Source organism: Malaclemys terrapin, chromosome 19 (genome assembly GCF_027887155.1).
Source record: "Malaclemys terrapin pileata isolate rMalTer1 chromosome 19, rMalTer1.hap1, whole genome shotgun sequence".
NCBI lineage: Eukaryota > Metazoa > Chordata > Testudines > Emydidae > Malaclemys > Malaclemys terrapin.
The window spans coordinates 5,785,135-5,802,734 of record NC_071523.1 but is presented as its reverse complement, the minus strand read 5'-3'; the positions used below and the strand labels follow the sequence as shown (position 1 = coordinate 5,802,734).

General features: G+C 61.9%; 1 protein-coding gene across 1 annotated transcript; it reads left to right on the top strand.

Annotated features, from left to right (window-relative positions):
- The first annotated feature begins 287 nt into the window (after nucleotides 1-287).
- Nucleotides 288-13,887, top strand: LOC128826281 (rho guanine nucleotide exchange factor 19-like). Its single transcript, XM_054009529.1, has 13 exons — nucleotides 288-552; nucleotides 1,281-1,310; nucleotides 1,562-1,826; nucleotides 5,240-5,316; nucleotides 6,343-6,584; nucleotides 8,072-8,232; nucleotides 8,401-8,553; nucleotides 9,485-9,614; nucleotides 10,237-10,311; nucleotides 11,711-11,803; nucleotides 12,234-12,394; nucleotides 12,884-13,045; nucleotides 13,788-13,887. The coding sequence occupies exons 1-13, from the start codon at nucleotides 288-290 to the stop codon at nucleotides 13,885-13,887; spliced, it is 1,914 nt and encodes a 637-aa protein (XP_053865504.1).
- Nucleotides 13,888-17,600: the final 3,713 nt, after the last annotated feature.

Here is a 17,600-nt window from a genome sequence, read left to right as displayed (position 1 = left end):
GAACCAGGGCGCCAATGGAGCTGGGGGGCTGAGGCCACCCCGGCCCTCCCAGTGCCACCCAGGGACCTGCCCGGCGAGCCACGGGCCAGCTTATGTGCTTGGTGTAGGGGGTGTGGTGCCGGGTGGCCTGGTGAGCATGACAGGAGGGCACTTGACCTCTTCCGTGTCCCCGGGGGCCTTTCCGGGTGCCCAGCTGCCGAGAGAGGCCATCCCCCGAAGTGGGAGCCAGCCGCCCGGCCAGGACTGATCCCCCTTCTCCTCCCTCCGCCAGGCCGCTCGTCGCCCCCATGGATTTCTTCTGCCGGAAACGTGCGCGGTCAGACTCTCCCCCCAGGGCCGCGGCGCCGGTGAAGAGACACGGCTCCTGCCCGGTGGCCCAGAGACCCCAGCCGGCCAGGCCGGAGAGCCGCCCAGAGCTCTGCCCCTTCCTGGCCGGTCTCTTCCGCCCCAGGAGCGCCAAGGAGGGCCTTTCTGTGGCCCGCAGGGGCAGCTCCCGGGAGCCAGCCTCGATGGCGGAGGAGAAGGTCCCGCTTCTGGGGGACAACCCCAAAGGTCTGTGCGCCCGTCTGCCATGGGTGTTCTCCCTCCTTCCCCCGCCCCAGGTCAACGCCTCGAGCTCTGCCTCCCTCCGGCCCCGTTTCCAAAATCGTTCCGCTCCCATTGCAGACCAGCGACTCCCACCCATCCCACCCCTGCCGTGCTGAGCCCCCTTGAAAATCTGACCCGCCTTGTTTGGGTGCTTAGATGGGGGCTGGGCTTGGTTGCTGGCTGCTGTCAGGACCCCAGATCCCGAGGACCCAGGTGTCCTGCCTCCGTCCACTCTGGCATGGCCCACTCGCCAATAGCTTTCACTGAGATCTGATTGGCAGCAGCCAGGGCCCAGCGCGTGACGGGGGGGCCGTGGAGAGACTGGCCTGAGAGTGCTTTGGGTTGGATGTGGGGTGAGGGCAGGGGGCTCTGATCCGAGCCCCAGCCCCTTTTCTTGGAGGGCGGGACTGCCCTGGAGGGGGTGAGTTTCTGTGCCCATAACCGGGACCAGGCAGAGTCCTGGGCCTGACTTCTGCTAACTCTGGAAATTCATCTCAGGCCTGTCCCACAGCACCCGCTATTCCAGCTCTGCCCCCAGCTCTGCCAGTGCCCCTTAGGCCTGTCCCACAGCACCCGCTATTCCAGCTCTGCCAGTGCCCCTCAGGCCTGTCTCACAGCACCCGCTATTCTAGCCCTGCCCCCAGCTCTGCCAGTGCCCCTCAGGCCTGACCTGCAGCCCCCCGCTGTTGCAGGCGAGTGCTCTCCCGTTCTCCAGGTGACGGGTAGGTGGCGTCAGGCTCGCCATGCAGAGGCAATTGCCAGGATCTCCGCTTGCTCTGCCGGCGTCTGGCTCTGATTGGGCCCCGCGAGGCTGGCAGCTCCCTGGGGGTGCCGCTGAGCTCAGCCCAGTGGCGATGGGGAGCAGAGGCGGGCACTGGTTTTGTTTTGACGACGTGGCTCTGGTTCAGCGCAGTGCCAGGCCGACCCCTCTGCCCCTGCAGCATCCTCATCCCCTCGCTCCTGCTCTTCCTAGGGGCTGACCTGCCAGGCATCGCTGTCCCTGCCCCCCTCCGCTGCCAGCCCTCTCCTCCCACCGCCGAGCTGGCGGCCCCCGAGAGCATGGGCCCAGAGGAGCCGGTGGAGGAGCCCCCTAGCTCTGCAGGGCCAACAGGTCCCTCTGGCCTGCTGGAAATGGGGACAAAGCTGCCCATCCCGGTCCCTGGGAGGAAGGTCCTGCATGGCTCCCTGGAAGATCTCTCCAAAGCCACAGCTACACAGATGCCAAGTCCGGAGCGCAGGTAACCCGCCTCCCCCCGGGGAGCTCCCCGCATCGCTGCCCTGGGGCTGGGAGGCTGTCTCTTAGTTGCAATGTAACCTGTGCATAGAGAGGGATTCTTGCTTCCTTTTCCTTGAAGCTTCTGGCATATCCATGGCAATACCCAGTAATCATTCTGGGAGGGGTGCAGGGGTTGAATGGGAGGGTACCCAGCGATGCCCTCTAGTTCCCACCACAAACCAAGCTCTGCCCATGAAGTGCCTATCTTTGGGCAAATATTTGTAATATGATTTCTAAGTTCTTTGGTGCTTTGAGCATTGATGCTTTATGTGCCATCATTAGGTTTCAGAGTGAATAACTCCTTGCATTAAGCAGAGGGCTGTTCCTGTCTGGTCTCCCATAGCTGTGGTTCCAGGCTGCCTGCAGGCTTAGTGTGTTGTGCCCCCCTCAGTTCCCATTTTTATAGTTATTATTGCAGCCAAGGGGCTAGCAGCTTCATTTGGGTTGTAACAAAAGATTTTTCGAGCACAAGAGGGCAGTGACGAGAAAATGGCCTGGCCCTCTGAACCTCTGCAGACTGGTTCAATTCAACCCCTGCCCCAGATCCTTACACTTCCCAGACCCTGAAGCTGGCCTTTCCGGCTGGGACCTATTGTTATAATGGGATGATCCAAACATCTGGAACTCTGGGGACATTTGGGGCAGAGTTGGGGTTTATAATTCAGGCCCGGCTCTGATGATGACCTTATTTCTCTGGTATCTTTCAGAGCAGAAGGATAGCCCAGTGGGTAGACCACTAGCCCAGTACTGGGGAGAGCTGGATTCAAAGCCCTGTCTTGCCACACGTTTTGTGTGTGACCTTGGGCGAGTCACGTGGCTTCTCTGGGCCTCAGTTTCCCATCTATAAAATGGCCATAAGAGCACTTTCCTTCCTCACAGGGGTGTTGTGAGGATAGATACAATGCAAAGATTGAGGTGTTGTACTTAAAGTACTGCACAGGATCTTTTCAGGGGAATAAGGCAGAACGCCACATTTATTAGTAGTACATGTATTCATTAACACTGTATTATATGCATATAATATATTACACTTACGCTCTCACACACACACACAAACCCATTCCGTCTTGTTGTTACCAATTAGTTGCTCCCCTTAACTTCACTGGCCAGGTGAGTTAGATGGGGGAGGGGGTGGAGCCTAGGGTTACCATATTCTGTGCCTCCAAATGGAGGACACTCCACGGCCCCCGGCCCCGCCCCCTCCCCAAAGTCTCCGCCCCCTCCCCTGCTTCCCGCGAACATTTGATTCGCGGGAAGCCTGAAGCAGGTAAGGGGGGTGTGGGGGGAGGAGGCGCGGCCCAGGCTGGCCCCCCGGCGGCTCCAGCCTGGGTCGGCTCGGGCCCTGGGGTGCCGGCCCCGGCCGACCACCCCCAGCCCGCCCAGCACTGCCGGCCCCCGGCGGCCCGGCGCACCCCCGGGCTCCCCGCCGGCCCGGCTCCCCGCGGGCCCGGCTGACCGGCTCCCCGCCGGCCCGGCTCCCCGCCGGCCCGGCTGACCGGCTCCCCGCCGGCCCGGCTCCCCGCCGGCCCGGCTGACCGGCTCCCCGCCGGCCCGGCTCCCCGCCGGCCCGGCTGACCGGCTCCCCGCCGGCCCGGCTCCCCGCCGGCCCGGCTGACCGGCTCCCCGCCGGCCCGGCTCCCCGCCGGCCCGGCTGACCGGCTCCCCGCCGGCCCGGCTCCCCGCCGGCCCGGCTGACCGGCTCCCCGCCGGCCCGGCTCCCCGCCGGCCCGGCTGACCGGCTCCCCGCCGGCCCGGCTCCCCGCCGGCCCGGCTGACCGGCTCCCCGCCGGCCCGGCTCCCCGCCGGCCCGGCTGACCGGCTCCCCGCCGGCCCGGCTCCCCGCCGGCCCGGCTGACCGGCTCCCCGCCGGCCCGGCTGACCGGCTCCCCGCCGGCCCGGCTGACCGGCTCCCCGCCGGCCCAGCACCGCGCCCCCGGCTCCCCGTCCGGCCCCGCGCCCGGCACCGCGCCCCCGGCCCCGCACCGCCGGCCCCGGCCGAGCACCACCCAGCCCTCCCGATTTTCCCGGACATGCCCGGCTTTTGGGGATTTCCCCCCAGACGGGGATTTGAGCCCCCAAAAGCCGGACATGTCCGGGAAAATCCGGACGTATGGTAACCCTAGTGGAGCCGGGCTTCTGCCGATCCGGATCGATGCTCCCATGTTGACAAGACGAGACCCGGGGTCCTTTGCAAGACACCTTACTTTTATATCAGCTTTTCTCTTATGCAAATCTAGACCAGATTCAAACTCTGTGTCTGTGTCCATTGGTCCTTTGTGCTGCTTTCTTTTGAGTGTTGTCTCAATGCTGCAAAGAGGGTGTTTCCAAAAGAAGGTGCTTGCTTCTAACCCCGGAGGCCCTCGGTATGTCTGCTTGTCTTTAATGAGCCCACTTGACACGTTTTATTGTTCTTGGGTCTGGCTCCCAGCCCCTCTCCAACAGTTGAGGCTGTCTGGAGGTGCTGCCTTCCATGCCTTGCTCATCCACACCTCATTCATTCAACAGGGCAATTGATTAAGGGGGGGTGGGGGGGAAAGAGCTCTTGTTCTACTGCTAGCAAAAAGAAATGTTTCTTCTATCTTATTCTATCCTTAGGGGCTATAATATTATACCAAGGGCAATGCAAAGTTTCTAAATGAGGCTTTGATACAAAGTTCCATGAAAACAGAGGTCACACGTGGGTAGACCCACCACAAGGTTATATGAAGAGGCACAATGTAAAGTCATATGAAAATTATCAGAGATTGATCTACAGAGGCATGGTCTTACACACCTCCTGTGTGAGAGATAATTAACACTATACATCACCCAATGTGCAGTAACTGTGGAACTCTCTGCCACATGATGTCATCGGGCCCAGAACTTGGCAAGATCCAAAAATGGATTGAATGCTAATATGGATAATGAGAATACCCAGAGTTTCCATGGTTCAAGGTAACCGTTCTGGAGGGATGTCAAACCTCCCACTTCAGTTTTAAGCCAATCTCTAGCTATAAGAAATCAGGAAGAGACCTGATCTGAGGAGCAGACTATTCCACACTGGTTCTCACACCTCCTCTGAAGCAGCTGGTGCTGGCCACTGCCAGAGACAGGACACTGGGCTAAGTGGGCCTTATTTCTGATCCACCTGGCATATTCCTACATACCCATTTTACACCTGTGTACATTGAGGCACAGAGAGGTTTTGATTTGCACAAGGACACAAATGAGTGACAAAGGCCAGCAGGTGGCGCTGTAGGGCATGAGGCAAATCCACCAGCAGGTGGCGCTGTAGGGCATGAGGGAAGAGCCAGAGTGTTGGGGAAAGTTCATGTTTGCTGTAGTATGGGGCTGTCCCGGTGGGACCTGATTTAAAAGGTTCTTGCTGCCTTTTAGACTGTTCCGCCGAGCACTGGGGAAAGGAGCAAAGGACACGGACAAGTGGAAGAGGGAATCTAAATACGTGCAAACCCGTGAGTACTGACCCGCTCCTTGTGCGATGGCCGCACGGTCCCGGGCATGGCGGGACGGAGGGAAATTTCTAGAAGGGCTTCTGGAGGCTGCTGCCATGAACAAGCCCTAATGCGGGCCACACAATGCTACTTCCACCAGCCCGGCCCTAGCCAGGAAGGGGAAACCGAGTCACTAAACCTTACAAGCCTGTCCTGGAGCAGGCTGTCCCTTTAAGAGCCTACTGAATTGTGCTGTTGCAAAACCGTGATGTCTTTGTTGTGTGCTGGGTCTCAAATGTCTAAGACCTCTCCTGGGCAGCAGAGGGGAAGCCCACACCCTGCGCTCTCTCCTGGGGACTCCGCTCTTGTTCTTTCTAGTTGGGTTGTTTCCCTTCAGGTAAAATAAGCTGCCGTTGGAGTTACATGCGTCACACTGAAATCGGAGCCACGAGACACTTTTACACAGCTCTCTATGTGCTAAATTCACTCTGAAGAGAGCGAGCTTTTCCTTGCGTGTAGATTGTTTAACGGTCTCCGGCAGTGGGGGGAGAAATGAGAGAACCACGGGGTTAGAAGGGACCGCGAGGGTCAGCTCGTGTAACCCCCTGCCGAGATGCAGGTTTTCTTGTGTCTAAAGCATGAGACACAACACACAAACACCTGCAATCTGGTCAGGACTGGTTTGAATTTGCTGAGGGCGTCTCCAAGACCCAAGGGGTGGTTGGAACAGAGCTGGCTACTCCTTCGACGTCCTTCAGTTCTCCAGCCGTTAAAGGTGAAGGCGGCATGCAGTGACTTCCGTCTGAGTGGGCTACGGGCGCGCATTGGCCAGCCGCGCTTGTGGGGATGCTGTGCCGGGGCCCAGAAATGGCTAAGGCCACCCCGAAGTGCAGGAGAGGGTTTCCCAGTGTCCAGGGCCGTGTGCGAAGCCGGTGGGTTGTGTCACCAGACCTGGGGTTAGATGACTCGTTAAAGGACGGCAGTTATTCATGACGCGCTCTGGGAAGCCCCTGTGGCTAATGTCTCGCTCATTTCGCTCCCTCCCAGAGCCTCTCTACCAAGACTACTGGCTGAAGCGCCTCAAGGCAGCGGAGCGCAAGCCCAAGGAGCCGGCCTTCCGGGTGGACGCCAGCCTGTCAATCGCTGGCCTCCTCTCCTCCTCCCTGCTCGGCGCTGCCTCACAGCTCTCGTCCCGCGACTACAGCTTCTGCTTCTGGCAGGAGATCCCAGAGGTGAAGAGCAAGCGGCTCCTGGAGGGTCTCACGCCCCAGCAGCGCCGCCTGCAGGAGGTAGCGGAGGGCGGCCGCCTCTCGGACCGGGAGGGAGGGAGGGGCTGATGGTTTGATTGCGCGGCTGGCTGGTAAGCAGGGGGCGGACGTTCCCACCCGCCAGAGGCGGGTTCAGTCCAAGCAGAAGCTGCCCCAGCAGAGGTGCCCCCCACGAGGCGAGGGGAGGGACAATGTTCTGCAGAGAGCTGCCATCTGCTGCAGCCAGTCTGATCACTCTGGGGCACCTGCTGCAGTGTGGGGATGGTACCGCAGAGTGGGCAGCGCTGGGGCGGGGGGGGGGAGGAGCAGGGTGCCCCCCGGCCCCAGAGCCAGCAGTTCTGGTCCCTGCCCTGGTGGAAGCAGAAGGGGGGCATGGAACAGTGCTGTGACTGGGCAGTGCCACCTCAGACAAAACGCTGCCCACTTGGGGGTCAACCAGTAACATGCAACCTTGAAAACGTGCCAGGAGACTGATGCTCTCGATCAGCCTTGAGGACAGAAGCTGGCCTGTGGCTTGCTCTGGGATGTGCGGCTCCCTCTGGTCTCCGGGGCTGGCAGCCTGGCGTACCCACCCTGCTCTCCTACTCCAAAGGGGGCATTTGCTCCACCTCTGCCCCCAGCACCTTAGGGGTTCCCAGTGCTGTTGCTTGAATAGAAATAGAGCATTGGAGAGCCTGGATTTCAGTGCGTTCCCAGCAGGGCTGGCTGCTGACGTCTGGTCTCCTAGCACACGGTGCCACCCTCGCCAGCGGATGGTGTGAAGGCCAGGACTCTAACAGGGTTCGAAAAGAAACTAGATAAGTTCATGGAGGACAGGTCCATCAATGGCTCTTAGCCAGGATGAGCTGGGAATGGGCGACGGGATGGATTACTCGATAATTGCCCTGTTCTGTTCATTCCCTCTGGGGCACCTGGCATTGGCCACTGTCAGAAGACAGGACACTGGGCTAGATGGACCCTTGGTCTGAGCCAGTCTGGCCGTTCTTGTGTCTGCGTCAGTTGATTAAGCCGCAGGCCTGGAACCTGGACTCCTGGGTTGTATTCCCGGCTCTTCCCTGGCGCAGCCCTGTGCTGGTGCCCAGTGGGGATGCCAGCTTTGGTTGGATAGGATTCCTGGAGACTCCAGGACAATCCATACTGCAGGAGTCCCGAGAGCAAGAGGCCTGTAATGGAAGGGAAGCGCTTCCTGTAGGCGGACCGGGGAAGGGGCATGGCTGAGACATTCCTCTGTGCCAGCGCACTCTGGCTGCAGGAGCAGCCTACAGGGCTGGCATGGAGCTGCCCAGGCAGCTGTGTCCCTTCCCTGGTGGCTGTGCGCCAGCCTGACTTGGGTACTCATTTGCAAAGTGATTTAGATGCCTGGCTCCCACTGAGTTCAGGGAGGTGTCTAAGTCCCTTTAACCAGCTGGCCCGGAGCCCCTTAGTGTGTCCCACGGCGCGGGGGGTTCCCAGGCCCTGCCGGGCTGGCTCGCTCACCCCTGTCTCTTGACGCACGGTCTCCGCTCCAGGCCATGTTTGAGATGATCACGTCGGAGGCCTCCTACCTGCGCAGCCTCTCGGTGGCCACGAGCCACTTTAAGGGATCGCTGGCGCTGCGGGAGACGCTGACCAGGGCCGAGGTGCACCGGCTCTTCTCCAACCTGCAGCAGGTGAAGGACGTCAGTGAAAGGTAACTGCGGCCGGTGGGGAACGCCCAGCGACGCCAGTCCCGGCCTTGCCCAGCGGGGGGTGCTGCAGGGAGGGGGCAGGAGCGCTGGTGTGGAGGGAGCCCCCAGCTACTCCCACCCGAACCTCACTCAGTGGCAGGATTCTTTCCCTCGACTCCTGGTCTCTGCAGGTTTCTCCTGGAGCTTGAGGAGCACATGGACAAGGACGTCTTTCTGGTGGGGCTGGGGGCCGTGGTTCTGAAGCACTGCCCCGCCTTCCACAGGGTCTACATCCCCTACGTCACCAACCAGATGTACCAGGAACAGCTCATGCAGCAGCTGATGTGAGGAGCCGCGGGGGCTCAGGGGGTGCGGTGGGGGGGAATAACTGGGGGCTGCTCATGCCTCAATTGCTCCTCCCCACTGTCTGTGCCCCTTGGAACAGCCCATCTGCCCCTTCCCATAGGGACACTGAGGCTGAACCTCAGGAAAACCTTCATGCCAGTGAGAGCTGAGCGTCTGCGGGGCGTCCCTGGGGGATGCTTGGGCTGTTTGGAGCTAGACTGGGCACCGCCCAGGGGAGTGGCCTGTAGGGGAAACCCCAGTAATGTCCCTTGGGGAGGATTCCATAACTCACTAAGTCTCTCTCTGTTCTCTCCAACTGCTCCATCGTGGAAAGGTGTTTCTGCTGAAAATGGTCACCAATTGTTACACTAAGTGGTTGTCATTAAGTTCCAGAGTTAACGCGTTATTCTGATGCCTTAGGGCAGCTGACCCCATTCCCCTGCTTGCGTACAGATTTGGGAAGGGACATGCTCCCAGCTGCAGGGTCTCTTTGGGGCTGGAATGGCTAGCAACTTGCTGGCTCCTGGCCTAGGCGGTGCACAAGGGGTTAATGGGGAGGTCAGCTCCCTCCTGGGCTCAGGCAGGAGAGGTGAGCTGGGGCAGGAATTGATATGGGTCTGCATTTCAGTTTTGTACCTTCCCAGCTTGGGGGAGGATATCCTTCATCTCCACTCCCCCCCACCACACCCCACTGCTCGGGAAATCCCAGCATCAGGCCTTGCCTGCACTCAACCTCTGGCTCTAGTGCAGACACAGCCGGGCCTGTCCCGCCGGGGTCTCTGGGCAGCGTTTGCCCTGGCGCCTGTAGCCCAGTGAGCGAGGGAAGTCCGGGCCTACCGGGGTGGTTCTGGCCTCCGGGAAGTCTGGGCCTACTGGGGTGGTTCTGGCCTCAGGGCCTCTCACCCGCCCCCTCTCCCCCGCACGCTGCAGGCGAGAGAACTGGCGCTTCCGGCACGTCCTGAGGAAGCTGGAGGAGCAGCCAGTGTGCCAGCGGCAGCCCCTGAAATCCTTCCTGGTGCTGCCCTTCCAGAGGATCACCCGCCTGAAGATCCTGCTGGAGGTGAGGGGCCGGAGCTAGGAGCTGGGATCTCACTCGGGGGTTGGCTGGGGCTGGTCTCCCAAGGATCCTGCCTCAGAGGGGCACAGGCTGCCCCGGCCAGCGTCCTCTGAGCTGCAGCCAAAGCAAAACGCTGGGGTGACGAGGGGGCTTGTGTGCAGGAGGAGAGGGGTAGGGACGGGCAGGGAGAGAGGGGAAGGCTCTGTCCGGGTATGGGGGCTGGGAGGGAGGGGGAAGGGGCTGTAGGGAGATGGTGGGGGTGGGTGGGAGAGTCTGTAGGGAGATGGTGGGGGGGCAGGCAGGTGGCAGGGAGGGTGAAGGGTCTGTAGGGAGATGGTGGGGGGGTGGGAGGGGGAAGGGTCTGTAGGGACATGGTGGGGGGGGCAGGCAGGTGGGAGGGAGGGGGAAGGGTCTGTAGGGAGATGGTGAGGGGGTGGGAGGGGGAAGGGTCTGTTGGGAGAGGGTGGGGGGGCAGGCAGGAGGGAGGGAGGGGGAAGGGTCTGTAGGGAGAGGGTGGGGGGGCAGGCAGGAGGGAGGGAGGGGGAAGGGTCAGTAAGAAGATGGTGGGGTGGGATGGAGACACCCTCCCATGACAGATCCTCCTTCTCTCCCCTCTGCCCCACAGAACATCCTGAAGCTGGTCCCGGCGGGCTCCGAGCTGGCCAGCTCCATTGGCGCGGCCCTGACGGCAGTGGGAGAGGTAAGGGCACCATTGGGTGCTTGTGGGAGGCAGCCCCAGGCTGGCTGTGCCGGTCCCCGCGCCGTAGCAGTCCCCACGCCGCCTGCCTTGACCCGCCGTTGGCATCCCAGCGGCCCTGCGAGGCAGCATGCGGAGATGAGCTACGCTCGGGGGGCCTTGTTCCTCGGCTCCCTGGCGGAGCTGGGCGAAGCGGCAGGAGAAGGTTCTGGTTGGAGTCTGTTCCTGGTTCTCTGCTCGCTCCGCCCGGTGCGGACTCAGCCCCCGACCGCTTCCCGCACGTGCTGCGTCCTGCTGGCCTCTGCTCAGCCACCCGCTGCCTTTCGTGCTTTGAAAACCTCTGGCATCGGGGGCCTGTCTCTCGGCGTTCCCGCCCCCCAGACCTGAGCCATCTGGCCAGCATGCTCCGGCCGAACGGTTTCCTTCCCCAAGGGAGGCCAGAATGCAGAACGTCCAGGGTCTCACGTTCCCAGGCTCCGGGGAGCCCAAAAGGTGACTGGATGGGGGCAATAAAACAGGTGTGGGCCATTTTATGCCGCTGGGAATGCCTGGAAGGTGTTTAAATAGAGATTTTTCCTGCTTTGCTAGTGTGGTAATAGCCCATCTTCTCTTCCCTGACTTCCCCGGAGTCCTCCAGCGAGGGGGTGGGAGTGAGCTGGAGCGTCCCCCTCTATTAATTGGGGGCCCGGGTTGAATGTTTAACAAGTGCTTTTCTCCCAACTGTTTCTCGGGCCTTTGAATTAATCGTGTTCACAAACAGCCAGAGTTTAAAAACAAAAGTCCCTTCCCGTCTGAATGAATCAGGCTTCGCTTCCTTGTCCTCAGACTCGCGCCGGTTCTCCCCGGAGTCTTCCCCAGGAGTAACGGGGAAGGCAGGAGTTGGGGTTTCTTACCTAGAACCCGCAGAAGCACTAGGATGAAAAGAATCCTCCATCCCCACTCCAGATGTTCTAGCCGAGGTCTGCTCCCCGGTCAGAACATCACCTGTGCCAGGGCCCTGGGGTGACAGCATCCCAGGGGGTCTCTGCAGGGTGGGCCGCCTGAACGTCTGAGCCTCTGTCCCCGGCACCCAGGGACCTAATGCAACACCCCACAGCCCATCCCGAACCTGGCTGGTGGCACCCTGGGGTGAGTGAGAACTAGGGCAAAGCCTGGGCACCCGCAGCAGAGCCTGGGCCAGGAGGCGCCGTGTGCACCTGACTCTCCAATCTTCGGCGGGAGCAGGGAAATGTCCCATAATGCCCCAGACCAGCAGTGTCCTTCCCGTCCCCTGGGGTGCGCTGAGTGTCCTGGATTCCCTGGTCTCTGCCCCCTCCGGTAGGTGGCAGGGGGTGCGGGGAGCCCTGGCCAGACAGCCCAGCTCCCCCCTGCAGGGCCTGCAGCTTCCCTTGCCCTTCCTCAGATCGTGTCGGCCTGCAACGAGAACGTGCGACACATGAAGCAGACGGAGGAGCTGGTGCTGCTGGAGAAGCAAGTCGAGTTCGTAAAGACGAAGGTGAGGCCTGGCTCTGCGCTGGGGTGGCTCTTGGTGATCCAGCCCCACGGCGGGGGCATGTGGGGGGAGGGCTGTGGGGCTGGGTTGGGCCATGGGGGAGGATGCTGGAGTGGGTGGGGCGGGACATGGGAGGCTAGAGGGCTGGGACACTGGGGGAGGATGCTGGAGTGGGTGGGGCGGGAGATGGGGGGGCTAGAGTGATGTGTGCAATCCGGTGAGTTGCAGTGCCATGATCACACCTCTTGGAGCTGAGCGCCCTGTGGGACCTCCTGCCTCCCAGGCTGGACCTGGGTGTGTTGCAGGCGGCGCCCTGCAGGGATCCAATAGGGGGCGCTGGTGCATGGCTCAGGCCGGCACCGATCCTGCCCCTCAAGGCAGCGCGGTGACGGTCTCTGCGCAAGGTGATCTGTGTCTCTCTCTCCTCCCCCAGTCCATCCCGCTCATCAGCCGGGGCCGCTGGCTGGTCAGGGCGGGGGAGTTCTCCCAGGTCCTCATCCAGGAGGTGGGCGTGGGGTACAGACCCCGCCTGAGCACCAAGCCCATCCACCTGCACCTCCTCAGCGACCTGCTGCTTTTGTCCCGCCGGAGGGAGTAAGTCTGTGGGGCGCCCGGGCTCTCCCCTCTGCACCCTGGGGACCAAGGCACTAAAACCTCCCGGGTGGGGGGTGCATCAACCTGCTGCTCCCGTGCCCACTGCGTGTCAGGGTGCCCGCCTGCCATTCCCCTCTAGTGTCCTGCTGGATCCGGCTGGCAGGGAGAGCCATCGGGGGGGTGCATTGTCTCCAGCCCTAGGAGAAGGAGTGGGCAGGGTGGGATGGGTACGGTGGCAGTGCCCATATTCTAGAATCATAGAATATCAGGGTTGGAAGGGACCTCAGGAGGTATCTAGTCCAACCCCCTGCTCAAAGCTCTCTCGAGGGGGGAAAGCTGGAGGCCCCAGGTGGGGATGCCCTGTCTGTGGGTACGGGATCTCGTGGCCTATTGCGGGAAGCCAGGAGCTGGGCGTTCGGGGGGGGGGGGGAGGGGGCTCAGTCACCCAGCTCCACCCCATGAACCCCACCCCTCATGCTTCCCCCGCAGCGACGGCAGGTTTTCCGTCAAGGATTACGCCCAGACCTGCCACGTCAGAGCGGAGCTCCTCAGAGCCAAGCCGCTGGGGCTTCCCGACACGGCCTTCCTCCTGTGCCTCTCCCACAACCACCGCGGGGTCAGCGCCGAATTCATCATCAAAGCAGCCAGCGAGTGAGTGCGGCGCTCCCACTTGGGGAGACTGGCTGCGGGTGGCGGGCTGGGAGTTGGGTTCCTTGGCTGGCTGCGGGGGCCGTGTGGGGCTGCTGCAGACCCAAAGCCGTGCTGGCTGCGGAGGGGGCGTTGGGCTTGCCAAGATGGCACCATTGGGTGGAAGGGGGTTCTGCAGGAGATGTGCCAAGCCGTAAGTTGCTAGCAACTGAACATCTGGGGAGTGTCGTAGCCTGGTTCCTCCGCGTGCCGCTTTGGGGATCTTGGTGGAGGCCTCGAGGGGAAGGTGCAAGGGCTCGCAGACCCTCTCCCTGGCAAGACGGCTCTGGGTGTGTGGGAGGGCTGGGAGCAGCTGGGTTGGTGGGGAGGAAGGTACGTACCTGCTGCCCTAGGTGCAGCGTGAGGGGAACACGCAGCCAGAGCACACAGGTGGGGACCATGGCAAGGACCTGCCAACCCAGGCCCTCCATCCCCTGGGGGTACCTGGGAAAACAGGAGCCCTGCAGTGTCCTGAGGCCAGTGCATCCAGCTCTGACAGACCCCACAAATGTCCTGCTCCCAGCCCCCTCCTGTGAGATCTCAGGGGCCATGAACTGGTGGGAGGTGTGGTGGGGTCTGAGTGGGCCACAGGGGGGAGGAAGAGGAGGATGGCGCTAGGGGAGGGAGACAGTAGGAATGCCCAGCCCTAGCGGGTGTGGATTACGGGGGCTTGGCGTGTGACCTTCTTCTGTCCGACCTCTCCTAGGGCCCAGAGGCAGGAGTGGATCTCGCTGATAACCAGCCAGGCGTCCCCTCGGCCTGTGGGTGTGATCAAAGCCCTGAGAGATGCCTGCGCTGGTCTCTGACTCACCGGGGCCCCGGCCAGCTGGACTCCATGCTTGGCCTTTCCTCTTCCCATCCCTGGCTGCTCTCCCAGAGGACGACCTCCCGCGAGCTGCACAAGGGGGTCTGCAGCCCCTCGTCTCTTTGGAGCCCTGTCCGGGGCCAGCTGTTCTTCACGGGCCTGGGAGCTCGGCTGGGGGACTTGCTGCACCAGACTCAGCTGTGGGGCGGGGAGAGGCGGTGCACAGGGTGGCAAGCTGCTCTCTATGAAAGCCATACGCTCCTAGAAGCAAGGCAGGGCTGGGATCGGGAGCCGATCTGTGTGTGTTTCTGGGGGATCTGCCCAAGTGGGGTCCCCCGACAGGCCCCAGTGAGGGGGGTACCGATTCCCAGCTAGGTGCCCAAGGAGCGCCGAGCCTTGACGTGCATCAGGCCAGTAGAGTGTTCTGGGGGGCAGGGGGCGGGGGCAAGGCCCTTTGCCAAGAAACCCTTTGGAAACCAGCCTGGGGTCTGAGCCAGAAGCCGGGCTCTGGCCCTCGCCCTGTGGGGGAGCCAGTGGGAAACACGAGATTGTAGCAAGTACTAAGTGCTTGTGTCTGTCAAGCGAGTTCCCGGCTTCTCCATGAAATCTCCGGTTCTTGTGTTACACGGGCTCTTTGATCTGACTGTAACAGCCCTTGAGAAGCCAAAAGCTCCCCAAATCGCCCAGCCAAGGGGAGGATGCTGCCCACTGCCTCTTTGGGGGGAGGGGTGTCCCCTCCATGTGCCTATTGCAGAGGACACGATCCTGCGGAGGGCGCTCTGGGGGAGCTGGTCTCTCCATTGCTATAGCTGCCTGGCAGGATATTCGCGCTTCGGTCACTGAACGTCCCCTTTCCCTTTGGTTTATTTTTGCAAATGGCACTTGTAGGTCCCAGTCCCCCCCTGACTCAGGCTCATTTGGAATTGCACAGGGGGTGGGGGGTGATTCCCACAGAGGCCGTGCTGGCTGGCCCAAGCAGCGTCTTGGGTCCTGGTCTGGATGGGGCCATGGTGTGGGTTGGTGCTATTGGCACTAACCCCAGAGGCAGCTATGCAAATAGCCCCGGCCATGTTCCCGGCCTGGATTGATCCAGGAGAGGGGGGCTCTGGAGCAGGCCCACTCCAGGGGGCTCGCTCCAGAAGCACCAAGACCTGGCGCGTGGGTCCAGCTCAGTGCACTTCGGGGTGGTTGATGGGGGATTTTCATTAGCTGTGGTTCTAAATGGGGCTCCCGGGAGGAGCAGCTGAGGGTACGAGCCACCTGTCTGATGTCTCCTGCCCGGCCTCGGACCTGCTGGCCTTAGTGGGGGCTGGCTCTCCAAGCTGAGCTCCCCCCAGCTCGGCCGGGTGTCGGTGCCCCTCAGCCCCCGCAGGGCCGGGAAGCGAGAGGTGTCGTCTGCATCTCCCCACCAGCTGGGCAATTAGCAGATCCTGGGGGATGTTTGTTGGCCCAGCTGGGCAGGAAGTGCCTGGCTGGAGAGCTGCAGGGGGCCACTGCTCAGAGATGGGTTGGGAGGGCTGGTGGCTGGGGATGGAAGACTGAAGGAGGCTGGGGTGCTGTCCCCCTGCAAAGCCCCACAAATCACAGCTACGCTGAGTGGTTGATCTGGGCGCCACTGACGGAAGAGAAGGTGCTTGGCTGGGGGGTGTTAGCTGGGGAGGGGTCTTGATCCAGACCTTGGGGCCTGCTGCCCAGCCTCAGGTGGAGGGGTTGAGGTCTCAACCCCTCCGAGTCCAGCTGTGCCCTGCGTGTGGGGCAGCTCTCCTGGGATCGCTAGGGAGGCAAGGGGCGCTGTGTCTGATCCTGGCATAGGGGAGAGGGCCCAGCTGGGCTCTAGCCACACGCGATGTCTGAAGGGCTCACGCTTGTCAAAGTCTCTTGTTCTGAAATAAATCTTGACCTTGTCTTAAGGACTCGCCCTGCTCTTGTGTCTGTGGCAGCGTCCTTCCGGGGGGGACACGACCCCTTAACCTGCAGGCCGCCAGGCCACGCGTTTCCAGCAAAACTTGATTTAAAACGAGGCACCAAGGGCCAAGCTTTGGCCATGGGCTGGTCTGTAGCTGCTGATTCTCTCCCCCTGCTGGGACCAGCAACGGCATCTGCCTGAAAAATGAGATTCTGGCAGGTGGAGGGTTAGCTACTCCAACAACTCATCCCTGGGGACTGGCGAATGACTGAGGCTTTCTCCGTGGCGCATTATCTGCTCCTCCAGGTAAGGGGATCGGCAACCTTTGGCACACGCTGGAAGCGGCAGCCATCGCATCCCTCGGCCAGCGCCGCTTCTCACAGCCCCCATTGGCTTGGAGCCGTGAACCGTGGCCAGTGGGAGCCGCGATCAGCCGAACCTGCGGACGCGGCAGGTAAACAAACTGGCCTGGCCCCCAGGTGCTTACCCTGGCGAGCCATTTGCCAAAGGGTGCCAATCCCTGGACTAAGCTAAGCTCCCAGAACCTAGGGTCTAAGTGCGTCTCTTCCCAAATGCCTTGGCTTAGAGGAAGTGCCCCTCTCTTGATGGGTGAGGCTGGGACTGGAGATGGAGACATCCTGACTCCGCCACAGCCTCTCGGAGCCCTTGGGCAAGTCACTTAGTCACTCTGGGCCTCACTGTCCCTCAGCTGGAAGTGACCATCCCTGTGCGCTTAGACTGTAAGCACCTTGGGGCAGGGACTCTTAAGCCAGCGCGTCTCTCGCTCTGTATGTACAGCGCCAAGCAGGGCCGGTACAAGGAAGTTTCGCCCCCTAGGCGAAACTTCCACCTTGTGGCCCCCTCCAGCACTGCGGCTGCGCACGCCCCCCCCCCCCGCGGCAGCTCCCCCCACCCCAGGCCAAGGAGCCGTGCGGCAGCTCCCCACCCCAGCTCGCCTCTGCTCCGCCTCCTCCCCAAGCACGCCGCCCCCACTCTAATTCTCTTCCCCTCCCAGGCTTGCGGCGCCAATCAGCTGTTTGGCGCCGCAAGCCTGGGAGGCGGGAGAAGTGGAGCAGTAACAGCGTGCTCGGGGATGGGGCGTAGCAGAGGTGAGCTGGGGTGGGGAGCCCTGTGGCAACTCCCCACCCCCCCGGCCTGGGGAGCTGTGCGGCAGCTCCCCACCCCAGCTCACCTCTGCTATGCTCCCTCCCCGAGAATGCCGCTGCTCCACTTTTCCCACCTCCCAGGCTTGTGGTGCCAATCAGCTGTTTGGTGTCGCAAGCCTGGGAGGGGGGAGAATTAGAGCAGGTGCGGTGTGCTCGGGGAGGAGGCGGAGCAGAGGTGAGCTGGGGTGGGGAGCTGCCATGGGAGGGGGGAAATTGGGGGCACTGCTTTTTGGCGCCCCCAAATCTTAGCGCCCTAGGCAACCGCCTAGTTCGCCTTAATGCTAGCACCGGCCCTGACGCCAAGCACAGCGGGGCCCTGATCTTGGGTGTGGCCCCAGGGCATCACCTGAATACAATCAATAACTGGTTAAAAAGAACTAGGGGCCCAAGCGCTGGGGGCAGGGAATCCAGTTTTCTAAACGGGCAGTCTGGAGGAGGGCTGAGCCGTCCTAGCAGCAGCGAGAAGTGGAAAGTTTTTCAAGGGCTGAACAATTTGATGCTGGCAGCGGATTCCAAGTTGTGAGATGGGCCCTTGAACTTCGTCCCCTCTGGGCCCTACACCTGTAGGTGGGGTTGCCTCATGCGCCCTGTCAATTGATGTTGGCAAGCAAAGCTCTGGCAAAGAGCCCTGCCCCTGGGACG

What these genes read in the sequence shown, in the direction of transcription:
- LOC128826281 (XM_054009529.1), top strand. Translation starts at nt 288, where the DNA reads ATGGATTTCTTCTGCCGGAAACGTGCGCGGTCAGACTCTCCCCCCAGG. An exon ending in TCCCGTTCTCCAGGTGACGG is followed by an intron (nt 1,311 to 1,561) that starts GTAGGTGGCGTC and finishes TGCTCTTCCTAG; the next exon opens with GGGCTGACCTGCCAGGCATC. An exon ending in GTGAAGGACGTCAGTGAAAG is followed by an intron (nt 8,233 to 8,400) that starts GTAACTGCGGCC and finishes TGGTCTCTGCAG; the next exon opens with GTTTCTCCTGGAGCTTGAGG.